A 27,109-nucleotide genomic window follows, 5' to 3' on the forward strand; every position below is an offset into this window, starting at 1 on the left:
CTCCAAGATGGTATGGCTCTGCATCATTGCAGAACTTATGAAAAACACGAACTGAATTGAAGAATCTGAAGAAACTTCTACCTATGGAAAAACTAACACCAGAGGGAGGCAAAGTAAAACCATGCTTAGGTTGACCCAAGCCCAGGCTACACATACTCTGCAACTACAGGTCACAAGACCCTGGGGACCTTTCAGGGAAAGAAACAAATTAGTCCTTGCTTTTGCAGAATTTTATTCCCTTTTTTGTAGCTGTTACATAAAACAGTACATAGTATTTGCAGTTTTGTGTTTCAATACACGTATACATTATATAATGTTCGAATTAGGGTTAATTACCCCATGAAGCAATTATCACTTCTCTGTGGTAGAAAGTATTCAAAATCTTTTCTTCTAGGGTTTTGTTTTGTTTTGTCTGCAGTCTTGGAGATTGAACCCAGCACCTTTGCGCTGAGCTAGTCCCCCAGGCCCTTCACCCTTTTATTTTTAGACATGGTCTCACTAAATTGCTAAATTTCCTGGGCTGGACTCTATTTTGCCATAGTCTTGCCTCAGCCTCCTAGAGTGCTTGGAGAAGAGGTTGTCTTCTAGTTTTTAATTTCTAAATAAAACAGTACGTTATCATTCTCTAATCACCACAGTGTGCAACAGAACACCAGATCTTTCTCTTAACTATAACTTAGTACCTGTTAATCAAACTTTCCCTATGGAAGTGACATTCTTATGATCTAGAGAGAAATGCTGAGGACAGTGATGGTGGCTACTCTGGACAGGGTCACCAAGACAAATTCCGCAGAGGGAATTTCCTTTTTCCCCTCTGCCTCTCTCCCTTGCTTGTCTCCCTCCCCTGCTCCAACCTTGCAATCGCTTCAGGACCAGAAAGCTGTAGCTCTGTAATTTTAGAACTAGGTGGGGAGGGACGGGCTAAAAGTTGCAAGACCAACGAGTGCCCAGTCTGGCTAACTAAGCTTTTGCGCTGTGGGCGAAGCGACCCAGCACCGGGCGGGAGGCGGGCCTCCTGCGTTGCGCATGCGCACGAGGACGGGCCGCGGAACGGGGCGCTTGCGCGCGCGAGGGCGGCAAGTCCCGAAGGCTGCGGACTACCGCTTCTGCGGTCCGGGCTGTTGAGCGAGGCCAGGCGGGCGGGGCGCCGAGAAGGGTTGAAAGCAGAGGTGTGGCTGTTGGGTCTGCCGGGCGAGATGGAGACTGAGTCGAAGCCGAAACTACACCTTCGCCCCTTCTGCTTCAGCGTGAAAGGCCCTGTAAAGATGCTGCGGCTGGTGAGGGCTGGGGTGCTGGGGACGGGGTGCGGGGGCGAACTGCCGAAGGGCAAAGACCTGGCCCTGAAGTCTGGGCGGGAGCGGCCCTTTGTTCTGGCAACGGCGACTTTTGTTGTGGGTGGAGAGGTTTTGAATTTTTTTTTTTTTTTAACTTGTTTGAGCCGTGATCGCCCTACGCAGTCCACACTGTCCTGGAACGTGCTGCTGCGTATGGCCCAGGGTGGCCTCCGCAGTCCTCTCGCCTGGACGTGCCTCAGCTTGCCGAAGTTGCAGGGTCGGTCTCCCCTGAGGCAGGGCCTTTCCTTTGGGCCCCTGGGGAAGCAGAAGAGCCATAGGGCCCTTTCCTCCTCTCCTGTCAATGTAGGGACCCATTTATTAAACAAAATCCACAGATTTACCTGAATGGCCTGCAAGGCCTGGTGTCCACATTAGGAGGCCAGGCAGTTTCAGTTGTACCACTGAGAAGCTAACAAGATTAAAAAAAAGAAAAAGAAAAAAGAAAACTCTTAGTTTTGGTGGGTGATATGGTTACTTTCTATAAATCAGACATTTCCTCTGCCCAAGCTCACGGATAAAGTAAGATAAGGCCAGAGCAAGGGCAAGAAAGAACGACATGGCTTCCGTTTAAGACTTCAGGCTTAGCAGGAACACTACTGTCAGTGCTGAAAACAGAGGTTTGGGGGTGAGTGGGAGTGAGTCATCATCTGGGGGAGAGACTTCGCTAATTAGAGAATTGAAAATTATCGCAGTTGAGGGAATTCAAGAAAATTCAAGGGGAAGAAGAAAATAAACTCAATTTTTCAAGAGCTGACATATGAAAGAGGCAGTTGAAGTAGTTAAAAGTTACAGGAAAATATTTTTACATAATATGAGGAAGAATTTTATATTGGGAAGGGTCCCAAAATTAAATGGTCCCTTGGGAGGGGATTGCAGTGTCAGGTAACAGAAGTAACAAGCACAGATGAGCATTTGGTGAGGATGTTAGAAAGGAGATTCAAACCTCAGGTGGGTGAGAACAAATTGCATGTAAGATCATTCCTGCACCCAAAGTCTGTGATTCTGAGAAACAGCTGTACAGCTTGTGTATCCCTTATCTAGAATGCTTGGGACAAAAAGTGTTTAGAATTTTGGAATATTTGCAGGTACATAATGAGCTACCTTAGGGGTAAGACCCAAATCCATCATTTACGTTTCATATGTAAGTACCTTACACACATATGCTAAAAGTAGTTTTCTACAATATTTTTAATACTTTGGGGCTTGAAACAAATTTGTGGACACTGAACAATCAAAAGTCAGATACGGAATTTTCTAGTTGTCAGCATTGAAAATTTTTGGAGTTTGGAGCATTTCAGATTTTCAAACTAGGGATGCTCAAGCTGCATTTGAAAGTATGCCCCACAAGATTTGCTGATGAGCCAGACGTGGAGTAGGAGAGAGAAGTCCAGTACACATAATGCCAACGTGTTTGGTCTGGCCGATGAAAATGCTATCCCCTGAGATTGGAAAGGCTATAAGCAAAGCAAATTTAAGGGGAGGACTAGAAGTTCAATTTTGGATTTCATTGTTAGGTCCAGGGTACCTGTTAGACACCCAAGCGGCAGTAGTGAATTAGAAATTGGGATAAACAAGATTGGATTTGGTAGAGACATCAGGCTTCAGAAATAGTAGCATTTAAAGCCACACAACTCATGAGGTCATCAAGAGAGAAGTACAGATAGAGGACTGTGGATTGAGCCCTGGAACACTTCAAAAGTTAGAGGGCAGGGAGAAGATAAAGTACAGAGAAGAAAGAGGGAAGATTTGGGGAGTAGGAGAAATGGAGAGTATTTTGTCCTTGAAACTAAGTGCAGAAACTCTTTGAGGGAGTGATCAACTGTGTTAAATACTGATAATTCGAGTAAGATGAGTAAACATTAGAATTATGTTGTGGACAAATTGTGAGACAAGTCTTTGCTAGAAAAGTAAACAGAAGCTAGAATCATAAGTTTTCAGTATATGGTGAGAGGGTGGCTCTATTCTAAGGACCATGGAGAGCTATTGGAGGATTTTTAAATATCAGATAACAAATTTGCATTTTAGTAATTTCACAGTAGTATCTTTGTCACAATAGTTTAAGTGAAAGATGCTGATGAGCAGTAGTTGTAGGGATGAAGATGAGGGAATGCCAAATATGTTTAGGCATTAAGCCAGCAAGATGTGATTATTCCTCAGTTGTGAGAGGTGAGGTAAGCAGTGGACTAAGGCTCCTAACATGGATAAGAAGGCAGATTGTAGTAACAGCAATTGAGGTAGTGAAGAGAGGAGCCCACAGGATAAGCAAAAAATAAGAATTAGGAAAGGCGACATAGAAATAAGGCCAACAGCTTAGAAAAGTTACAGGAGCTGTAAATATGAGTCAAGGGAAAATTCAGTGTGACAGAACCAGGAGAATTTTTAAGAAAATGGAGTAGTCACCAGTGCCAATAACCATGATGCAAAAAGGTTACAGAAGCTAGAGGCTGAAAAGGGGAGACTTGAGTTCATAATTTATGCACTCAAGATGTGAGTCAAGTGGAGTAAATGGAACCATGTGAGATAACATGTTGTTAATAGTTATTATAAAAAATGGAGTCATTTAGTAACGAGGTATTCATAGTCAAAATTACCAGTTTAGAGGTTCAAAGGTAGGATATTTTTATACTGATAAAATTGAAACAATTATGAATGAGTAGTTTGTATAAAAAGAATGTGTTTTGGGGTCAGGGATATAGCTCAACAGCACAGAACCTGCCTAGCAAGCACGAGGTCATGAGTTCAATTCCCAGTACCCGCCCCCCAAATATGTGGGTGGTACCAACTAACAGAGAATTATGAAAGTTAAGCCAGGGAATACTCTTGACAAAACCACTTACCAAAAACACAGACTTTGGATAGAGATGTACTTCCTAAAAACATGGCATTAAAAAAACAATAAAAATAAAAACATGGCATTAACAAAACTTGGGACCCACCTGCTTAGTTTTTCCTTTAACAACTCACTTAACATTGCCATATTTTGTCTTCCTTTGGAAATGAAGAAATTGGATTAGCTTACTTAAGGATTTGTTCTTCTCTTAAAATATCTTAGTTTTGATATTTTAGTTTGTATATCTTAGTGCATTGTATTTTTTGTAGTAAAAGTTAGTAATAAAGCTGTTAAACATCAGACTTTTCTCTGACCATGTGTTTTAAAACCCACCCTTGGTATTTCTCTTTCCCTTTCCTTCCCTCCTTTTTTCCTTCCTTCCTTCCTGTTTGCTTTTGAGAAAGGATCTTGCTAAAGAGTTCAGACTGGCCTTGAATTTACTACATAGCCCAAGCTGGCTTTGAACTCTTGACAGTCCTTCTGTCTTAGTCTCTAAGTGCTGGGATTACAGGCGTGCACCACCATACATGGATCCCCTTTGGTATTTTTCATAGAAACACTCAACTTTGACAGTGATTCCAGATTGCCAAGAGGTAAAGAATGGTGAGTGGATAATAAAGCATTGTAGATGGCCAGTATATACAAACTGTTTTGAAAAGCAGAACAAGAATACACTTTATGGATTTTGGATTCCAGAGTGCGTATATCCAACCTGGTAATTCCTATTAAGAAGAAAAGACTTTATGGGGAAGCAGCATAGAAAGCAAAGGGTGTGTGTGTGTGTGTGTGTTTTAAGACAAGACAACTGACATATGTTGATAGTATGAAGAAGAAAGGAGCTAGCAGAGGAGGATGAAGTAAAAGTATGTGGAGGAAGATACTTGGTCAGAAAAAAATGAAGAGAACAGATGTTAGATGATAGTATCAGAAGAGCAAGTGGGGTAGTTACTCTTAACACTGAGAAGGACACTTAGTCCTCTAAAACACAAAGAGAAGTCAGTACCCATACATGTTAGTCATGCTTCTCTGATGTGTATGTATATGGCAGAAGCCTGCTTAGTTATTTTAAAGTGATTTTTACAGCTCAAACATGTATTCATAATCCTGTTTTCTCTTTTTTCCTTCCAGGCACTAACTGTGACATCTATGATCTTTTTTATTATTGCGCAAGCCCCTGAACCATACATTGTTATCACTGGATTTGAAGCCACCGTTATTTCCTTTTTCATAATTTTATATATTCTCAGACTTGATCGATTGATGAAATGGTTCTTTTGGCCTTTGCTTGTAAGTGTTCAGTTTCATTCTAAGATTTAACTACTCTTTCCTCTCATAGTGAGACATTTATTAACTCTATCCTTTAGTTCTCTTAAACCTTTAAGGTAGCTATCCGTAGGCTTAAGAAGGAGGAACTCTGTATTGTCTCTGGGGGAATCTCAGGGTCCCAGGGCAGCCGTAGAACATGAATTTTCCTTTCCATGCCAGTAGATGTGGCTGATCTTTCTGTTATTTACTTTTAGATTTTCTAAATAAATTTTAATTGTAGGATCACATTAATAAAATTATAGAACATCTTAATCTTACATCCTTTTTAAATGCATGTGGAAATAGCCTCAGAATTGGGGAATAAAGATGGAGGCAGGTATACAAGTGTCTTATCTTTGCACATCCCTGATCTCTAATGGAAAATGAAACAAATTGAGGAAGCTAAATTACAGTGTTATCTCACTTGAAAATGTCTAACATATTAATGCTGAATGATTTATCTTACTGAATCTTATTTTGTGCCATATAGACTTCATCCTGACCTAACGTTAGAAATAACTGCCCAGTTGAGTATCTAAATAGCTCAGGAAACTGTCAGAATGGGAAGTTTGAAGATATTAGTTAAGGTGTGTGTGGCCCTGCCTAGACTAGAGGCTAGCTGTAGCAAGCACTGCTTGACTTCACCTTTCTCCCCTCTTTCAAGTCTCAGCCCAGCTCCTACCTCCATAAGTCTCCCTCCTCCATCACCCGGCTGACCTTCTGCTCTTTTGCTGGAGTGGTTACTGCCATGCTTTCCTCTGTTCTCCTTGTCTTATGCTTTTGGATTCCAGAGTGCGTATATCCAACCTGGTAATTCCTATCAAGAAGAAAAGACTCTAGAGCTGCTCAAACTATAAGCATGCCTCAAAGGGAGACCTTCTGGGATTCTCTTTGGAGACCAGTGATGAGCATTTCAGGCTAAGCACAAGCTTAAAAAGATCTAAAAGGGCAAAGCTGGGAAATAGGATCTTCATAGCACCTCTCAAAATTCCTGCAAGATCTGTACTTCAGACTTGGACCTGATTGGAGGAGGTCTAGGGAAAGAGATTACAAGGCTTCCTTCAGCTGGCCCTCACTTAGTGGCAGAAAGGGCTAAGCTAGATTAAGGATTTTGTCAGATAATGAACACTCATCCACATTCTCTTGATCATTTACTCAGAAAAGTATATAGTTCATGTTTGTGCATCCCTGAATATATTTTAGCTTTTTTCTCTAAACTGTAATCATTCTCTGGAACTTCTTATGTGATGTAGTAATAAAATTGGAACTCCACATTCAACAGAGTACTTTCCGTAGCCTATGTAGCATACAGAAAGGGGTAGTCTTCAATCTCTGGGCATCAACCTTTGCCAATATTATAATCTCTTAGAAGCAGTGCTTGAAAAATTAAGTTGATGCTCTGTTACAAGTGCCGTAGTCTTTTCTGATCTTGCTGTAATGAAATTGTTCAAATTTTAAGTATCTGCTAGTCCCAGATTTTGTAATCTGTTCTTTGATAAGACAAAATGCAAATCTTTTGTGCCTGAAAAACTTTCACTATAGCAAGAAATAGAAGAATTCAGTGACTAGGTGCTTATAAGATTATACCCAGGATGGCATGGAAGCGCCTAGCCAGAAAAGAGACAAAAATGATAGTAGGCTTGTGAAGTAAAACTGCTTGAGCCAAAGGCTGAAGGCAGAAAAATAGTTAGCAACTGACTACTAAAAGAGGCTTTCTCCATAGAAGTAGCATCTGTGAGTCTGGGTGGGGAAAGAGCATGACCCTCCAAGAATGGCAGGTAGATCTGAATGGCTGGGGTATGTGAGGTGAAAAGAAAGGGGGCAAGAGTAAAGATGTGAGGCAGTAGGGGGTGAAAGCACGCAAGGACTTGTGGGCCCAGGGCGTTAACTCAAAGGCTGATGGGAGAAAAGTAATGGACAGAAAGATCCTGCAGAATGGAATGGGAGCCAGCCGAAGAAGTTGGCCGGGGCGCTTTTACTGTGACTCAAGCGAAGGACAGTGGTGACTGAAGAGTCCAAGTTCATCTGTAGGTGGGAGAAAAGTCTTTGTCTGAAGGCCACTGTCTTCACCGATTAGACCTGTCATCTGCGCTTAGATTTGTTATTTGTGTTATTGTCCCAAAGTTGTAGTCCTTGACACAATCTTTAGAGCAGACCTTCTTGGTTTCCTTCAAGTGCTCCTTGACAGAAAACACAAAGTGAGCCAACCCAAGCCTGTGAGACTCAAAATTACTGGAAAATCTCCACTTTGTTATTAAATGTACATTCTACTACATGGCATGTCGATGTTTAGTTTTGAGTATAAAAGTAATGTTTTAAATGACATCATTAGGCAGATGCATCATGGTTCTCTACACTGCCTAGAATACCACCTCTTTCCAAAGTCATTAATAGCTCATGTTGTTCACTGGGGGCAGGGCCTCCTCGCTGAAGGGGTGCTGTGGTCTGTTGCCTTGAAGCAGAGCAACATAGCATGGAGAAGAGTTATCCTAGGAGAGCTGGTCTTACTATCTCCTGCAGATGAGCTTTTTTCTTCTAAGTATATCTAACCTTGTCTTGTCTACATTGAACCTCTTTCTACTTTCTTTTTAATAACTACTTTTCTAAGTTATCAAAGTTTAAACATTAGTATTTCTGTATCAATTCCTTCCTGCCTTCTTACCTGCAAATATACATAAGCCAACTTGTCTTAGAATAGAGACAATTTACCTTCCCACAGTACACATTCATACAACAACATAAACTGAACTTTCTTTTCATTTAAGTACTAGAGATTGAATCCTAGGCCTCACACACACTAAGCAAGAGCTCTACCATTGAGCTATATGGCCAGCCCTGTTTTAATATATTTTGATACAGGATCTCACTAAGCGGTCTAGGATGGTATGAACTTGAGATTCTCCTTCTTCAGCCTCTCATGGGATTACAGGTGTACACCACCATGTGCAACTAAATTGTTAAACTAAATTTGTTAAAGCCATGGTTGAGACTAAAATGCTTCATTCTGGAGAATTATTGAATGAGCTGTATAACCGGAAATAACATAACTGGCCAGCTTCTGTGTATAGACAATGTCTGAGATCATCTTAGAAATTACCATTTTGTCTTAAGTGTACACTGTTTTCAGTTTTTTTGCATTTAAGAAACATAAAGTTATTTCATACATTTTCTTATACATTATTAAAATTGGGCATTCTGACTTCCCAGGGTATCCACTGCACCCTAAATCTTCTACATAGGCAGATGCATCATTTACTTTCTTTACTAACCAGATAAATACTCACTCCACCTATATTTATGTTATGTAAAAAATAAATGCTGAAGCAGTTAAATGATTGGTGTATTATAAGTAACGGGAACCACTAGGTGTCAGTGGAGACCAAACATTATGTGTCATTTTACTGTGGCATTTGGGTTTCCTGAATAATTTATTTAATAAAATGAACCTTTAGGGAGGGCTGGGGATTTGGCTCAGGTAGAGTGCTTGTCTAGTATTCACAAGGCCCTGGGTACAATCCTTAATGCAGCAAAAAAAAAAAAAAAAAGCTATAGGGAGCTGACTTTGTTTTGTGTTTTCTTGCATTGTTTAGGGGGGGCTTTTTTATTTTTTGGTGTATCTAGGGATCAAACTCAAGGTCTTGTGCATGCTAGAGAAGTGCTATACCACTGAGTTATAGTCCCATCTATTGTTGGTCTTTATGTAAAACGGACTTCCTTTTCTGTGTCTTTAGGATATTATCAACTCGATGGTAACAACGTTATTCATGATCATCGTATCTGTGTTGGCACTGATGCCAGAAACTACAACACTGATAATCATTGGAGGAGTAAGTAGGGGCCTTTATAGTTTATTCAGGTTTCATCAGAATACATATTTATTTGGAAAATATAAATACAAAAAGCTATACTGTATTCATCCTTAGGGCTCCTTGGCCAGTATACAGTACTTTCTGTCTTAATAGTTTGTATAAGTGAATGCATGCCCTCATTAACATGAAGGAATATGATTTTATATTAGAACTGGAGTTAACCAAATACAGAAGTTCCTACATATTTCTTATACTTACATAGGGTGATACCAGACTGAGAAAAGCTGCTAGAATTAACCTAATGTCATACAAAAATGAGATGGATGAGTTTCATAGCTTTTCCTTTTACTTGTTTTTTTCTTTTTTTTGAGACAAGGTCTCACTATGTAAGTCAGGCTGACCTAAAACTCACTATGTAGCCCAGGCTGGTGTCAGACTCACAGCAGTCTTCCTCCTTCAACCACCCAAGTGCTAGGATTACAGGCATGTGCCACCATGCCTGGAAGTTTTTCCTTTTAAAGAAAAAGATATATATCACTTGTTAAGACGAGACAGACTGTTCTGAATCTTCTTCAGGTGGAAGATGTGCTTGTAGTAAAAGAATGTAGTATGAAGCATTACAAATGTAGGATTATTTTTGACGATTGCTAAAAGAAAAGCAAATCAACTTAATTAGACTTTATCCTGGAAAGCAAACCAAAATACAGAAGTCATTTAATTATACTTTCATCTAATATTCTCCCAAGACTTACTTGACTTTTCCAGGTTCTAATCTGGACAACTGAATTAGAAATTTTTCCTTCTCTCCTACTTCCTTACTCTTTCAGAGTATGAGCCACTTAGGAGAATTGACCGTGCTCAGGTAGCCCTGTATGTCAGAACCCATGGCTTTCATCTCCCTTTAGCCCCAAGCAACTTTGTCAAGGATCAGAATTATTCTAGAGAGGAGACAACACTGGGACAGCAATTTCTCCCAATTGTTTTTTTAAAGATAGTTTTTTTTCCTTTTCTAGTAAGGAAGAATGAAGGACCAGGCATAAGATTTATGTTCATTCACTTATTTACTCTTTTTTTTATTTTAAAGAGAAGAAAAATTCAAAACAAGGTAATAGGAAGGTAACAGTGGTTAATACATTGCATATTGTTATCTTTAAATTAGTTACTCAGAGTCCAAGATATAGGCAGTTAGTTGTCCAAACAATATTAGCACAAACCTTTCTTTTCAATGTAATTAGTAGTATAACTATCTTAACTATAATGTATGTATATATTTTTTTTTCTTTTCAGTTCCTTCTTTTCTCTTTTCTCCCATCCCAGTTTCTCTTTCCTTTTGAACACTTTCTTCCAATCTGACATTATCTGTTGTACATTTTGGATCTTATTTTCTCTTTCAGCTTCTCACATTAGGAGATAGTACGATGTTTGTACATGTGCATCTGGTTTATTTCACTTATGAGTATGGTCTTGAATTGCATCCATTTACCTTTAAAAGTCTCCAATATATCTTTGTTTATGCCTGAGTAGCACTCCATTGTATAAAAGGACCTCATCTTTTTTATCCATTCCTCATTTGATGGACATTTGTATTGTTTCCAAGACCTAGCTATTACAAATTATGTTGCTATAAACATGGGTGCACATATATCACTGTGGTGTGATGTTTTAAATTTTGGGAAGATACCCAGAAGGGGAATAGTTGGGTCAAATGGGTCCTCCAATGCTAGTTTTTTGAGGACTCTCCACACTGATTTGCATAGTGGTTGCACTAGTCTACACTCCCACCAACAGCGGAGAAGGGTTCATTTTTCCCCATAACCTCTCCAGCATTGTTATTGGTTGATTTTTTTATAATAACTATTCTTTCGAGGATAAGATGGACTCTCAGTGTTGTTTTAATTTGCATTTCTCGAATGACCGCTGATGTTGAACTTGTTTTTCATATATTTTTTACTGTTTGTATTTCTTCATCTGAGAAGTGTGTATTCATCTCAGATACCCATTTTTGGATTGCATCTTTAAATTTGGGAAGTCTGATTTTTTTGAGTTGTTTATATGTTCTTGATAGTAATCCTTTGTCTGAGGAACAGTTAACAAACATTTTTCCCACATAGTGGGTTGTCTCTTCACTGTGTTGGTGATTTCTCTTGCTGTACGAAAGCTGTTTAATAAGACAAGATCGCAGTTATTGATCCTTGTGATGATTCCTGTGAGATTGGGATTTTATTCATAAAGTCTTTGCCTACACCAATGTCTTCAAGAGTTTTACCTATTCTATCTTCCAGTAGATTTAATGATTCTGCTCTAGTATTTAAATCATTCATCCATTCTGAATTTCGTTTAATGTATGGTGAAAGACATGGGCCCAATTTTAATCTTCACAATGTGCAGAGCTAGTTTTTCCAGCAACATTTCTTAAAGAGCTTACCTTTCTTCCAGTGAACATGTTTGGCAGCTTTGGCAAAGATAAGGTAGCTAAGTATGTCTGGAGTTGTTTCTGCATCTTCTATTCTGTTCCATTGATCTTTAGGTTTGTTTTTTTGCCAGTACCATGCCATTTTTATCCCAGAAGCTTTATAGGATAATTTCAAGTCAGGAATTGTGATGCCCCCTGCCTTGTCTTGGTTGCCCAGAATTGCCTTTGCTATTCTAGGTCTCTTCTGGTTCCAAATGAATTTTAGGATTGTTTTCTCTAATTCTGTGAGATATTCTATGGGAATTTTTATCAGAATTGCTTTAAATCTAATTAATAGTTTTGGAAGCGTGGCCATTAAGGGATATCTTTCCATTTTCTGATATCCTTTTCAATCTCCTTTTTCAGAGTACTGTAGCTTTCAAGGCAGAGGTCTTTTACATCCTTCATTAGATTGATTCCTAGGTATTTCATTTTTTTGGATGCTATTCTGAAAAGTGTTGTTTCCCTCGTTTCTCTTTCAGTGAGTTTGTTGTTCGTGTATAGGAAGGCAACTGATTTTTGAATGTTGACTTTGTATCCAGCTGCGCTACTGAATTTACTTAACAAATCTAGCACTTTTTGGCCAGGGAGATAGCTCAGTGGCACAGCACCTGCCTGGCAAGTATAAGGATCTGAGTTTGATTGCCCGTACCAAAAAAATAAATAAATAAAATAAATCTAGCAGTTTTTAGTGAAGTTTTGGGGGTTTTCTATATAGAGTATCATGTCATCTGCAAATAGTGATAATTTTATTTCTTCCTTTCCCATCCTTACCCCTTTTATTTCTTTCTTTTGTGTAATTGCTCTGGCTAAGTTTTCTAAGACCATGTTGAATAAGAGTGGAGACAATGGACATCCTTGTCTTGTTTCTGATTTTAGACTGAAAGCTTTCAGTTTTTGTCCATTTAGTGTGATATTGGCTGTTGGTTTGTCATAGATAGCTCTTATCAGATTGAGATAAAGGCCATCTATTCCAATTTTTGTAGTTTTTATCATGCATGAGTGCTAGTCTTTGTCAAAAGCTTTTTCTGCATCTATTCAGATGATCATATGATTTTTGTCCTTGGCTCTGTTAACATGGTGTATTACATCTATTGATCTATGTATGTTAAACCATCTCTGCATCCCTGGGATGAATCCCACTGGTTATCATGTATAATTTTCTTGATGATTTGCTGCATTGTGTTTGCCAGTATCTTATTGAGGATTTTTGCATCTGTGTTCATTAGGGAGATTGGCTGATAGTTCTGTTTCTTAGTTGGATCCTTTGGTTTTGGTATCAGGTTAATGGTGACTTCCAGGAATTAATTTGGGAGTATTACTTCCCTTTCAATTTCATTAAAGAATTTAAGAAGTAATTGTGTTTGGTCTTCTCCAAACTTCTCATAGAATTCAGCAGTGAATCCATCAGGGCCTGGGCTTTTCTTTGTTGGTAGGTTTTTAATTATATCTTCAGTTTCATTGATTGATACTGATTTGTTCAGGATTTTTATATCTTTTTGCTTCAGCTTTTATAATTCATATGTATCTAGGAATCTGTCCATTTCTTCTGCATTTTCCATCTTATTAGAATACAAGTTTTCAAAGCAAGTAGAGATGATGTTCTGGATTTCTGCAAGGTTCGTTGTAATTTCACCCTTTTCATTCATAATTTCATGGATTTGAGTCTTTTCTTCCCTTTTCTTTGATAAGGTTGGATAAGGGTTTGTCAATTTTATTTAAACTTTCAAAGAACCAACTCTTTGATTCATTGACTTTTTGTATCTTTTTCTTAGTCTTCAGTGTGTTGATTTCTGCTCCCATTTTTGTAATTTCCTCCTTCATAGGAACTTCTGGCTTAGCCTGCTCTTCTTTTTCTAGAAGGTTGAGTTTCACCAGTAAGTTGTTTATTTCCATTTGCTCTGTTTTTCTGACATGGGTATTCACTGCTATAAATTTTCTTCTTAGGGCTTACTTCTTATGTCCCATAAGTTCCAGTATGTTGTATTGTCATTATCATTTCTTTTTTTTTTTTTTTGGTGTGCATGCAAGACAAGAACTGTATCACTGAGACACATCCCTAGCCCTGTCATTATCATTTAATTGTAGAAATTATCTCATTTCTTTTTTAATTTCATCTGTAACCCATTGTTTGTTCAGGAGAGTGCTATTTAATTTCCATGTGTTTATGAAGTTCTTGTGGTTGCGTTTCCCATTGATTTCCAGTTTCATTGTACTATGGTCTGATAATATACATCAGATAATTTTAATTCCTTTGCATTTACTTAAGCATGTTCAGTGAGCTAGTATGTGGTCTATTTTAGAGAACATCTCGTGTGCTGCTGAGAAGAATATGTATTCTGATGTTGTGGGGTGGGATACTCTGTAGACATCTACTAAGTCCATTTGTTCAAAAGTTTGTTTCAGTTCTAATATTTCCTTATTGATTTCTTTGTCTAATTGATCTGTCTTTGTGACAGTGTGGTATTTAGATCCCCCAATACAATTGTATTAGTGCTTATTTGATTTTTCATGTCTATTAATATTTGTTTTATATAGTTGGGTGCACTGGTATTTATGGCATATATATTTATGATTGTTATCTCTTCCCCTTGGATTGTTCCCTTTACAAGGATGTACTGACCTTCTTTGTCTCTCTTAATCAGTCTTGGCTGGAAATCCACTTTGTCTGCAAATAGAATATCTACCTCCACTTTTATCTGGGTTCCTGTTGCATGGTGTATTCCATGCTTTGACTTTCAGTCTATGAATTTCTTTTTTAATTACATGTGTTTCTTGTATGCAGCATATTGTTGGCTCTTGCTTCTTGATCCAGTCTGCCAATCTGTGTCTTTTGATTGGTGGATTGAGACCATTAACATTGATGATTATAATTGATATGTATTGACTTATCCTTGTTGTGTTATTTTTCTGTTGTTGGCTCCCCCCTTTTTTCCTCTCCTGTTTAATTCTTTGCCTTGCCTGCTAGATTCCTTTGGTTAGAGTTCATGGAGTTTTAGTCCTTGTTATCTCTTTCTAAAATGTTCTTCAAAACTTTTTAAAGTGCTGGTTTGGTGGTCATAAATATCCTCAGATGTTCTTTGTCATGAAAATATCTTATTTCTCCATCAGTTTTGAAACATAGTTTTGCAGGGTACATCAATCTCAGTTGAAGGTTGTTTTCCTTTAGAACTGGAAACACTTCGCTCCAAGCTCTCCTTGACTTGAGAGTTTATGCTGAGAATGGGCTTTCCTTTACAGGTGATTTGTTTCTTTTCCCTACAGCTTTTAAGATTCCATTCTTGTGTTGAAGTTCTGGAATCTTGATTATGATATGCCTGGCTCTAGGTTTTTTTATCATGGCTAATGGGAGTTCTATATGCCTCACTTATTTGTATGTCAAATTCTTTTTCCCTACCGGGAAGTTTTCTGCCATGATGTCTGTGAACAGAATTTTTATATCATTTGTGCTATCTCCTACTTTTTCATCAACTCCAATCAATCTTAAGTTATCCTTCTTTGCCTCATCTAGCAACTACTGTATTGATTCCTCATGCGACCTTTCTATTTTTAAGAAATCTTTCTTTTCGTGGTTGCTAACTGCAAGGCTATCTTCTGTATCTGAGATCCTGTCCTCACATTGGCTTAATCTGTGGATACTTTCAGTGGGATTTTTATTCTCCCAGATATCTGCTTGAATCTGCCTTATGGATTCCATTTCTTTACTGTGCTGAGCATTCATGGCTTCCATGATTTTCTTAAGTCCTCTATTTTTTTTTTGTCTGTATAGTCACTAAGCATGGTTTTCATTGTGTACACCATCTCTGAGAAATTATTTCTGATTTGATTTCTTTCTAGAGCCTCATTCAATTGCTTTGTTGTTATGACTTCAGAGAGGCCAGGTGGGTGGCTTTTGAACTGTCCCACCTCATTGCCCTCTGGGTTTGCCTTTGGTAAACTGGAAGTCTAGGGTTGCATCTTATTTAAGTGTCTTCTCATTTTCTTTTCCTTTTGTAGTTTAATTCCTGGGGTGATGCTTGTAAATTGCCTATGGTGGGTTGTTTTATTGCTAATAATTAGAGCCCTTAGGAAATGACTACTTCTCTGAGGTATCTTCCAGGTGTAACTGGTTTTTGGGTTTTGAGTCTGTTGCAAGATCCTACCTCTTCAGTGTGTTGGGGGTGAGAAGTTGCTGCCAGTTTGGCCCAGCCCCTGGTTCTTTGGCACTGTGCCACAATATTTTCTATCATCCTTTGTCAATCTCAGTCTTGGAATATTAGGAAGAATAGCTGTTTACAACAATTATGTCACTTTTGGCTAAAGTGGAGCATACCACTGGTAATAACAGTAGCATCAATCACAGTGTAGAAAATGACAAACTGAGGTAACCATTAATTTGCCACCTTTCACTATATGAACTAGATTTCTAGTTATATAACAAAATCTAAAATAGATTCAAAAATTATATGCAGTATATAAGTCCTTAATGTGTCAATTTTATCATCAGGGGTTAAAATTTAAAAGGGGTTATGGAAAAAATAGGCAGAAGAAGAAGAAGAGATTAGAAGTAAGGCTGGAGGACAAAAGAGGATCATGCTAACTTTGGGAAACTGGTACAGAAGACCGGAAGGAAAGAGAGAAGGAAGAGATAAAAAGAATGGAACAGAACAACAACCACAAAGAGGCTAGAAACCACACTCACACTCATATAAAAATAAGTTCAAACAATAAAGGAGAGAAAAAACAAAAACAGAACCACAACAAAAAACAAGTAAGAGAGAGAAAGGAAAAAAAGTCCACTTCCAGGTTTGTCTCTGCTGTCACTGGTAGACAACATGTGGAAACAAAGTCCTGATCCATGTTGATTTATCCCAGCAAGCCAACAGTAGCTTTTTGGCAGGATAATGGATAATTTCAGTGAGCCTGCACCTTCTGGCTGAGACCAGACTTATTTGACCTGCAGCCATCATCATACCCTCCTTGGTGCTGAGCCCAGCTAGATGCTGCTAGATGGAGCCAGCAGCCACTCTGAGTTCTGAGCTCAGCTGGCCCCTCTTCAGGCTGGCTCCAGGCCAATAGCTCTCTTGTGCACAATGACTGAGCTTCCAGCACTCACTGCCAGCTAGTGCGGTCCTTCACATCTACTGCTCCCCTCCACTTCTGCATCTCTGTGGAGGCCTATGGGGTTGCTAGCAGTCACCCTGTGTCCTCACTCTTGTGCAGCAAGTTCCATGTCAGAGAGAAGGTGCCACTGGCTAGCTCCTTCCTCTTTGTTGGAAGTTTCTCTCTTCACTATCTCAGTGGGCTTCATCCCTCAGATCTTTCCTGGGTCCAGGGGACCCACTTCCCTCCTTCTTATCTTCCTCACATTGCTATATCCAGTGTCTAGATGGTGACTCTCAGAGAGGCTCTTTCTCTGCTGCTTACCACTCTGCCATCTTAGTGCCTGGCCCACTTACTTACTCTTTGTTTTGTTTTGTTTTTTGGTTTTTTTCCGGTACCGGGAACCGAACTCACGACCTTGCGCTTGCCAGGCAAGCGCTTTGCCGCTGAGCTAAATCCCCAGCCCCCCACTTACTTACTCTTTAATTCATGTATTTATTCCCTAAATGCTGACAAACTAGAGATGTGCTGTCCAGTATAATAGCCAATAGCCACATGTGGCTACTGAGCACTGGCAGTGTGGCCAGTCTCGAGTGAAATAAGTTGGAACTATAAAGTATACATTGAATTCCAAAGATTTACTCCTCCCCAAGTGTAGACTACTTCATTAATAACTTTATTATATTAATTACATGTTAAATGATAATTTGGATACATTGTGCTACATAAAATATGTTATTAAAATAAATTTTATTGGTTTGTTGATTCGTTTTGTTGTGCAGTACTGAGGATTGAACCCAGAGCCTTCATGCTAAGCTTCCAGCTCCAGCCCTTTTTTTTATTTTTTGAGACAAGGTCTCACTAAATTGTCAAGTTGCCCAGACTAGGCTCACACTTGAGATTCTCCTGCCTCAGCCTCTCAGAGTTCTAGGATTACAGACATGAACCACTGCCCAGTGTATTTTATAGGAGAAAGGTTTCAGGGGGAGAAACTAGCAATGTGCATAAATGCCAGTCATAAAAGGATAAGTAGAAGGTATGCAGGGATCTGACTCTGGGAGGCAGTAGCTTGAAACCAGGGGATAAGGAAGCCAGACTGGATGAAACTGCACAAATGGCAAGGAAGGAATGACGCCTCCCTTCCCCAGCCCAGGTGTGAGCTGCAGTAGCCATCAGACCACCTAAGTTCCCCTGTGTTTTAGTTTGTTCCCTTTATCTCAGTTTCTTCCTAAGCCCTGTTTAGAATCACATCCATAAGGTGTAGCCCAGCCCTGGAAAGTTCACTTTGGGTCATCTTTTTCTTTGAGACAGGGTCTCACTATGTAGTTCAGCCTGGCCCTGAATTCACTATGTAGCCTAGGCTGGCCTCAAACTTGCAGCAGTCCTGCCTCATCCTCCTGAGTGCTGGATTTGCAGGTGGGCACCACCATGCCCAGCCTACTTTGGGTCATTTTATCGCTGCAGTTCTCCAAAGACTTTACCCTTGAGATAGTATTAGCTTTGACCCTTTCTCCTGTAAAGTTTCACAGCAAGGAAGTCAACAGTTGATCATTGTGGATAGGAATAACTAAATATTATAGTCATGGGGCTAAAAGAATATGTGCACGAGCAAATGAAGAGCTAAAGACAGAGTCCACACTACATCTGTGTTATTTCTGCTCTCTCAAATTGTCCTTTTCCTGTCAGCGGGTATTGGAGAATCTTGGCACTGAAGAGGGTAGGACAGGAAGAGGCTCTAAAGTCTCTTCCCGTTTTAATATTAACAGCGCAGGGAGCAATCTTAGTACCCTAGCAGGAGAGGAGTCCCATGAGCAGACCACATCAAAAACATAATGACAGTGTGTCTTTCTTCCCAGGTGGTTGGATTTGTGGCAGCACTGTGCTGTATTGCTGATGGCATCCTAATTTACCGGAAACTCTTGTTTAATCCAAGTGGTCCTAACGAGAGAAAAACCGTTCAAGGCAAAAAGGAAGTTTTGTAATTTTATATTTCTTTTTAGTTGGTCCTGAGTATTAAATGTATTTCTTTATTCTTTCATATATATTCTGCATTTCTTATTTTAATCTCAGTATGGGAGGTGGAAGAAGAAATTACTGAACAGCCTACTGTGGGGTCGGTACTCTACTACGTGGTCCCTGGAACCCCTTCCTCCCTGGCTGGCTGGCAGCCCCAAGGGGTGGGTTGGGAGATTTTTGAGTTCCCAGGCTAGGCATCGGTCGAGATCGTGCCCCTGGTCCCACATGGCACCAAAGGTGGCTAAAGGGCTCAGCTAAGTCCCCAGGGCAGAGAGAGCAGGACATGCGCACTAGGGCTCATCAGCCAGCAGCTTAGGGACCTAACGCCAATGCGGGGGAGAGCCCCGCCACTGCCACAGTACTGATCGAAAAAGCAGTGCTAGTCTAACACAGCCAAGCCTGGAGGTCCACCATGAATCCGGAAAGCGTCAAACGAGTGGCCGGGGGCACCTTTAGGGATCTGGGAACAACAGAGGAACCTCCTGGAGGTCTAGAGTCCTTCGCACATGGGCTCCAGTCCTATGGTACATTCGGCGCTCCCTGCCTTCTGCACATTCAGTATGTCCAGAACATAGCTCTGCATTGTTGAGGACACCCAAGGGACGCCCTCACGGCCTGTAGTTGGCTGTCCAGGAAAACAGGTGAAAGCAGCCATCAAAAACCGTGCAGCACTGCCAGGTGTGATGGCACACAGCTGTGATCCCAACACTCGGGAAGCTGAGGCAGGAGGATCGCCATGAGTTTGAGGCCAGCCTGGGCTACATAGTGAGTTCAAGGCCAGTCTGGACTACATGGAAAGACCCTGTCTCAAAAAAAAAAAGAAAAAAGAAAAAAAAAAAAAAAACCTAAAAATACTGTGCTGTGGGCCAGCCCGAGGTCCCATTCAAATTCAGGGACAGTCTCAAGCCTTTCTTCTCACCCACTGACATGTTAGAGACCCTGAGGATGGTAAGCTCAGAGCGAATGCCTTGCCCACGTGGATAGAGGCTGGTATGGCCTGGGGTAGATGCCCAGGGACGCTGCCTTGGGAAAACTTACATACTCCCTTTCACTATTTGCTTTTGCTTTGTCTCTCCTCTGCTGCCCCTGAGACACTCAACCTTAACTAAATTTGTCACCCTCCCATCTTTAATAGATTTGATCAAGAGCTAGCATTTGAAAGACCTGTTAACTGATAAACTCAAAAGCCATTGGCCAGTATAATCCAGAAGGAAGGGGGTATACATTAAGATTAACAGGATGAGAGAAACACGGATGAAAGTGTAGGGTTTACCAGAGCACTTTGCAAAGCCAATAGGTGTGAGCAAAAATGGTCAATTTGCTAGGACAATATAAATTAGCAAACCTGACCCTAGAATAGAGAGAAAAATCTAAGCAGACCAATGTTAACACAGAAGAAAATAAACACATTATCAAATCAAGTAGCTTTCAAAAAATGAATGAGGCCCAGATTTTTTATGAGTTAACTCTTTCAAACTTTCATTGGTTATAATTCTGATACTACTCAAACTTTTTCAAGAAATAAAGAAAAACACTTTGTGTTAGTTACTTTTCTCTCATTACTGAGACAAAATACTCAACACCCAAAGTTAAAGGGGGAAAGGTTTATATAGTTCATAGTTTGTAGAGGTTTCACCCTATAGTCTTCTGGCTCCAAGGCAAGGTGGCCTGACAGGTATTGCAGAGGAAAAACAGTTCATGGCAGGCAGGAGACAGCAAAAGTAAGCAAGCAAGGGACAAGATAAGCCTCTTTGTGTCCCTCATTTTGTATCCAGGCTACCAGGATTAGGGCAGTGCCAAACCAACCAGTGGGCTGATTTAGTAATCATACCCCCTAATCCTAGCACCCTTAATCCCAGCATTCTACCATGAATCAAACACACACTCTAGATCCAGCCACCTCTGAAAAAGAGGCTTTGGAGGGACCTCTAAACACATGATATAACAGACTTCTACGCTATTTTTACAAAGTCAGTGTAACACTGATATCAAAACCTGATTGAGTTCAGAAAAAAAGAAAAAATATTAATACATGAACTCAGTAGTAGGGCACTTGCTTAGTATGTTTAAGGCCCTACGTTGGATCCCCAGCATAGGGAGAAAAATAATATGCTAACAGAAGATACTCAACAGGTTTGATTTTTGGGTTTTGTTTGTTGTTGGTACTGAGGATTAAACCCAGGACCTTCACAGTGAGCTACATCCCTAGTCCGGTTTTTGTTTCTTACTTTGAGACAAGGTCTCTAGTAAGTCAATAAATTGCCCAGACTGGGCTCAAACTGCAATCCTCCTGCTTCAGCCCCCAAAGTAGCGGAGATTATTTGCATGCACTTCCACACCTGACTTCATTAGTATTTTTATAAAATCATACCATGATGAAAAAATATAAAGATGATTCAGTGTTAGGACCCTATTAAAAGAATTCATTATATTATAATTAAAAAGAAAAAAAGTGGTTTTAGAACTTCTGAAAAATTCAATATTTATTTCTGGCTGCCAGAAAAGGCAGGGGGAGACCAGGAAAATAGAAATACATAGATATTTTATTGACTTTATAAAAATAAACATTTCAAACTAAAAGCATCATTTTTAATTAAAAATCACAAATATTCTCACTAACATAACAGCAAAAGGACATCCATTTGCAACACCATTATTCAGGCTTTTTCTGGAATCACAAGTCATCACAATGAAGAAAGCATTTGAAAAAAGGCAAAATGTATTGTCTGTTTCAGAGGATATGATTGATTTTAAATCTAAAAAACCCTAAATCGACTAGGAAACCATCTTAAAACAAGATAATTTAGTTAAACGATTACTGAGCTAATAAATAAAAAGCTTTCCTATAGACAAATAACCACTTAAAAACACATGTAAGAAGACGTTTCTTTTCACAACAGCAATCAAAATGATCAAATATGTAAGTGTGAGTGAAACAAATAGGAAGCATCTATATGAGGAAAAGTAGAACTCCACCGAGAGGGGAAGACTGAATTTTATTATCTTTCCAAATTAGAAGTCAAATGAAATCCCACTTACAAGGATTAGTTTGGGGAACTTGACCAAGACAAATATGGGAGACATAAACAGTCTGAGAATGAGAAGTGAGAGAAGACCAGGCCAAACAACACAAGATAAGTGAACTTCCTATCATTTTTAAAGTAGTAGGGATGGGGCTGGGGATTTAGTTCAGCGGCACAGCACCTGCCTGGCAAGCGTGAGATTGTGTGTTCGATTCCTGGTACCGGAAAAAAAAAAAAAAAGTAGTAGGGAAATAATTGGCAATTCAGTGAGAAAGAAGTGTCAGAAAAGGTCCACATGTATCTGAGAATTTAATATATGACTTGGTTTGAATTTCAGTGGGGAAAATACTGGCATTTTCCAATAAACGATGTTAAGATAATCTTCAGTTGTTTGGAAGGGAAAAAACTGAGGATCTACCTCACTCTATCAAACTAAAACCTATTTTCTAACATATGTGCCAGCTTCTTGCTAGAAATATAAACTGTTAACTCTGATTACTTCTAAGGAGAGAGACTAGGATTGAGGTAGGGGAGGAGAAAAAGTGTTTTGGTTTTTTTTTAACCTTTCCAATTGTGTGCCTTTTTATTATTTTTATGTATTATTTCATGTCTTAAAAATGTAAGAAATTCTAAAGAGACATATGCAAAGCAATACAGGCAGTTGAAATATATTTACCTTCTGACAGTACATGCTTTTTAAAAAATTGTCACTAACAAATCCTATTTCTTTTATTGCAGGATGTTACCACAGCAATAGTAGTTTGTTTCATAACTGTCTGAGCCCATGAGTCATTTATAGCAAACACAATTCAGGAAGTCGACATTGTCTTTTTTTTTTTTTTTTGAGACAGGGTCTTGCTATGCCGTTTAGGCTGGCCTTGAGCTCACTTTGTAACCCAGGCTGGCCTCGAACTCACAGCAATCCTCCTGCCTCAGCCTCCCAAGTGCTGGGATTACAGGTGTGCACCACCACGCCCAGCTGCACTGTCTTTTTTAAAACTTCAAATATAACCTAAGCCTTCAACACTCGCTGGCCTGTTTATTGGCCTTTACCTGTAAGTAAGATTTGTTCTCAGACCCAAGAAGGATTCTTCTCAATGGACAGCAGAGCTATCTCTCTAGACCAAGCCATGGCTGAGCTATGATAGTTAGGGTGTTGCCCTAGTTCCAGGGGAGAAACTACCACATGCCCAGAAGCACTACTTGGATGGAGGACAACATGCATGCCATCCTGCCACCCAGAGTGTAAAGCTCGTCTCATTATGGCATTGAACATGTGGAACTTTTCAGCTTTTCCTAATGAAAATTTTAAGTAGCATATTCAGTGGGTAAACACATTTCTCACCCACGGCTTGTAAAACAGTGCCTGCTTATGTGTACCTCTCAACACCACCCACCAAAGCAGGAGTTGACACGGCAGAATTGTAGGAAATCATTCAGGAAACTCTGAACGCTTACGGGAGTCATCCTTTTTGTGTGTGCCAAGGGTCCATACTCTGAGTGGTAGCGTATCCAGAAAAAGAACACTGCACATCCTCTTCCAATAGCCTTTTTCAGACTCACATTCTTTACCAGAAGAAAAGTTCCTGAAGTTAACCCTTCAGATCTGAGACTAGAGAGGCAGTGCAGTTTTGTCGAGAAGCAGACATGGGCCCAGTTCCTAGCCTTGCCCTCTTACTAGCTATAGGATCTCTGGCTTCCATTTCCTGACCTAGGAAATGTAGAGAGGGAAAAGTAGGATGATAGTAACTACCCCATAGTAACATTTAAAAGTGTATGAAGCCAGCACAGTACTTGGCACACAATACAATACAATATTGTATTATACAATATTGTACAATACAATACAATACAATATGAGGTGTCAAAACAGAGAAAAGCTACCATACCTCATAAGGTAGTTGGGGTCTGCTTGCACTGTGAACAGGCCTTATTCAGAGCTCAGGGCTCTTTCATGTCTCACTTCTGTATAGTACAGGTTTCTAACTTTAAAGTAGGACCAGTTGCTGTTGAACTAAAGCTCAAATGTTTCTTCAAAATTATGAGGGATTTTCTGAAAAAGCTGTTGAGCTCTCTCTGTCCCACAGAGGGCTAAGCAACAGGAAGCAAAGAAAAATATGAGCAACTTTAATTGGACATATGGAAGATCCTTTTAGTCATGGAGAGCTATAGCCATGGAGATGTTTCTGAGGGGAAACTAAAATCTCTTTCCATGGAAATTTTCAAGAAGGGAAAGTAAATTAGCTTTTCTGAGCACATACCATGTGCCAGATACTTTTTCATAAATTGCCTTGTTTAATCCTCACAACAAGCCAGTGACATTGTAGTGCTCCCCCCCCCATTTAACAGATGAGAAAATTAGATTGAAGTGATTAAGTTGCCCTGATCACGTGCAGATTCCTTCAAACTCAGATATGAGCCCAGGTCTATCTGACTCTAAAGTTCTGTTCAGATGTTATGTTCTATTGGCATGTGATGGTGTCTTAGTTACTTTTTTTCTCATTGTTGAGACAAAATACCTGACACCCGAAGTTAAAGGAGGAAAGATTTGTTTAGCTCACAGTTTGTGGGGGTTTCAGTCCACAGTCAGCTGGCTCCAAGGCAAGGTGGCTTGGCAGAGGGGCATTGTAGAGGAAAAACAGTTCATAGAAGGCAGAAGACAGCAAAATCAAGCAAGCAACAAGCCTCTTTCTGTCTCTCATATTATCCAGGCTTCCTGCCCTTAGGGTGCGTAGCACTCACACCCTTAATTCTAGCATTGCACCATGAATCAATCCCAGTATCATACACCCTAGATCCAGCCACCTCTGAAAATCCTCACCTATGATTTCATGAGGCATTAGGGAGACATCTAGACATATGCCGTAACAGCTTCATCCTGCCCAAGCCCTTCTTAGATAAGGAGCTCAATGAGAACTACAACTTTACATCCTCCTCAGATTCCCTTAATTTCCTCCCTGTATCTTCTACTGTTTCCTCATGGTTTTCTTAAACTGTGGAGCCCAAGGTGAACTAATATCCTGGTAAGTGTGACAGACTCATTGGGCAAGTGACTAAAGGCCCCACACCACCACCAGCTATTGTCAGAAGGACCTGAGCCCTCTGAGGAATGAACTAACACAGCCTGGGTGAACTGCCATAAAAACTGGATAGCTGATCATAGCCAGCCTGGACAATATACCGAGACCCCATCTCAAAAACGAACTGAAGAAGGCCATGAGACACCATATTTTGCCATAGGGCCCAGAGCAAATATCTAAAAAGGGTCCCAGACAAAGAACAGAACTAGAACCTTCTGAGTATGAACAGTGAGCATTCCATGAGAGGACCTTTTCACCAGTGGTCAAAGGAGCTCAGACCAGCTTTTGTAGTGTTACAGGCCTTTGATCCACTTCAAGAAACCCAGATTCCGCTTGCTATGCATGTCTTAAGTGACAGCATCCTCTTTTCTTTGAGGATGGCTCTTGAGAGCCCAGAGTATGATTCAAAGGCCCTGCCTTTTTCTTGTCACTGTCCTTCAAGGTCAGGGTCTGGGACAGCACATGGACATGTCTGGTGAACTCCCAGGAGCTTCACAGTGGGAAAGCTGTCTTACCACGAAGACTGTCCAGTTACTCTGATGCTCAGCTAACTAGTAGTACACATACCAAGCAACCACACAGTTGGTCAGATGATGAGTGTCCAAACTGACTTGGTTTCAGTGGGCATAGGATTAAGGTAAGTGGTGATTTCTAACGTAAAGGCTCGTAGAAGAATAGAGTTCCTTACTTCTCATTTTCTCATTGTTTAACAAAAGGCTGAGGGTGAAGGTCCCCCAGCAGGGAGAGAAAATCTAACACTTCAGGCCTGCAGACCGTCAGCAGGGCACAAAGACTATTAGCTTCATATACAGATGACCTGATGAGATCTATGGGCTCTGGGACTATATACTGTCAGGACCTCTTCTCTGGACCAATGATGGACCCTGGCTTAGGGACCCACTCTCAGTCTCTTAAGTTGCAGCCACTCACTTGAAAGTCTGTGCCAGGGACTCACCCCACCATGGGGAGGGTGCCAGTCCAGCTCTCAGTCCCTAGCCTATGTGGAGGCCAGTTCTACGTGAAAACCAGTGACAGCTTTCCTTACCAATCTGTGATGAAATCAGTGTCTTCATTTTTAGGTTATGAACTTCACCTACCATAGTCTCACATCATGCCAATATTACCCAAAAAGAGTACAGATTAGAATCATTGACTTCTGAGGAGCCCATAGTTTAAATACTTCTACACTGGAAAAAATATTATCCAGCATTATGTCTCTCTCTTTTTTTTTTTTTCTGGTACCGGGAATCGAACTCACGACCTTGCACTTGTCAGGCAGGTGCTGTGCTGCTGAGCTAAATCCCCAGCCCCTTATCCAGCATTATGAAGATACTGAGTTCTGGTCAAGATGTTTTTGCCAACAGAAATCTCCTCAACCGCCAGTAGTCGGGATTAGACTTTGCACTGAGCTACATCTCCAGCCCTTTTTTATTTTTTATTCTAAGACAGGGTCTCACTAGTTCACTAAATTGCCTAGGCTGGGCTCAGACTGGCCATTCTCCTGCCTCAGCCTCCCAGAGTGCTAAGACTATAAGGCATGCACCACCATGCCCAATTTAGAAGGCAATTTATAAAAGACAAAAAGAATATAATAAACATATTTTAACCTAAAACTCTATATAAGTGGCAGTTCTAAAACTATAAGCAATGTCTTTACATTTATAAGTAACAGCATCTACTTTAGAATGTCCCCTTCATGTAAGATTAATGAGAAACAATTTTGGTGGTTTCTGATCAGATTCTGCCATGCGTTTGGAAAACTCTTAGGCATAAATGAAACCACCAAAAGTTACAATTAATTGAATACCAGAGAATGTTTATTATTTGTAAATCCCTGTTTCAAATATCACATTTTATGAAACAAACTGTAAATGTTTAAATTTTTCTAATATTCAGTGATTTTTAAAAATAGGCATTCAAGCCGGGTGTGGTGGTGCACACCTGTAACCCCAGCACTCAGGAGACTGAAGCAGGAGGATCTCCATGAGTCTGAGGCCAGCTTGGACTACATAGTGAGTTCAAAGCCAGCCTAAGCTACAGAGTGAGACCCTGTTTCAAAACAAACAAACAAACAAACAAAAAAAAAACCCCAACAAAATAAGCATTCAATATTAAAGCATATTTTTTCCAGTTATAATTTTACACATATTTGTACATCTTGGAAAATCATTTGGGAGC

At 40.0% G+C, this 27,109-nt stretch overlaps 1 protein-coding gene across 1 annotated transcript; it reads left to right on the plus strand.

The window, feature by feature from the left end:
• The first annotated feature begins 1,036 nt into the window (after window positions 1–1,036).
• On the plus strand, window positions 1,037–18,854 carry LOC102021165 (chemokine-like factor). Its single transcript, XM_005388467.2, has 4 exons — window positions 1,037–1,277; window positions 5,293–5,451; window positions 9,201–9,296; window positions 18,669–18,854. The coding sequence occupies exons 1-4, from the start codon at window positions 1,197–1,199 to the stop codon at window positions 18,792–18,794; spliced, it is 462 nt and encodes a 153-aa protein (XP_005388524.1). The 5' UTR covers window positions 1,037–1,196; the 3' UTR covers window positions 18,795–18,854.
• Window positions 18,855–27,109: the final 8,255 nt, after the last annotated feature.

The sequence above is a fragment of the Chinchilla lanigera genome, unplaced genomic scaffold, assembly GCF_000276665.1.
Source record: "Chinchilla lanigera isolate Chin_1 unplaced genomic scaffold, ChiLan1.0 scaffold00032, whole genome shotgun sequence".
Lineage (NCBI taxonomy): Eukaryota > Metazoa > Chordata > Mammalia > Rodentia > Chinchillidae > Chinchilla > Chinchilla lanigera.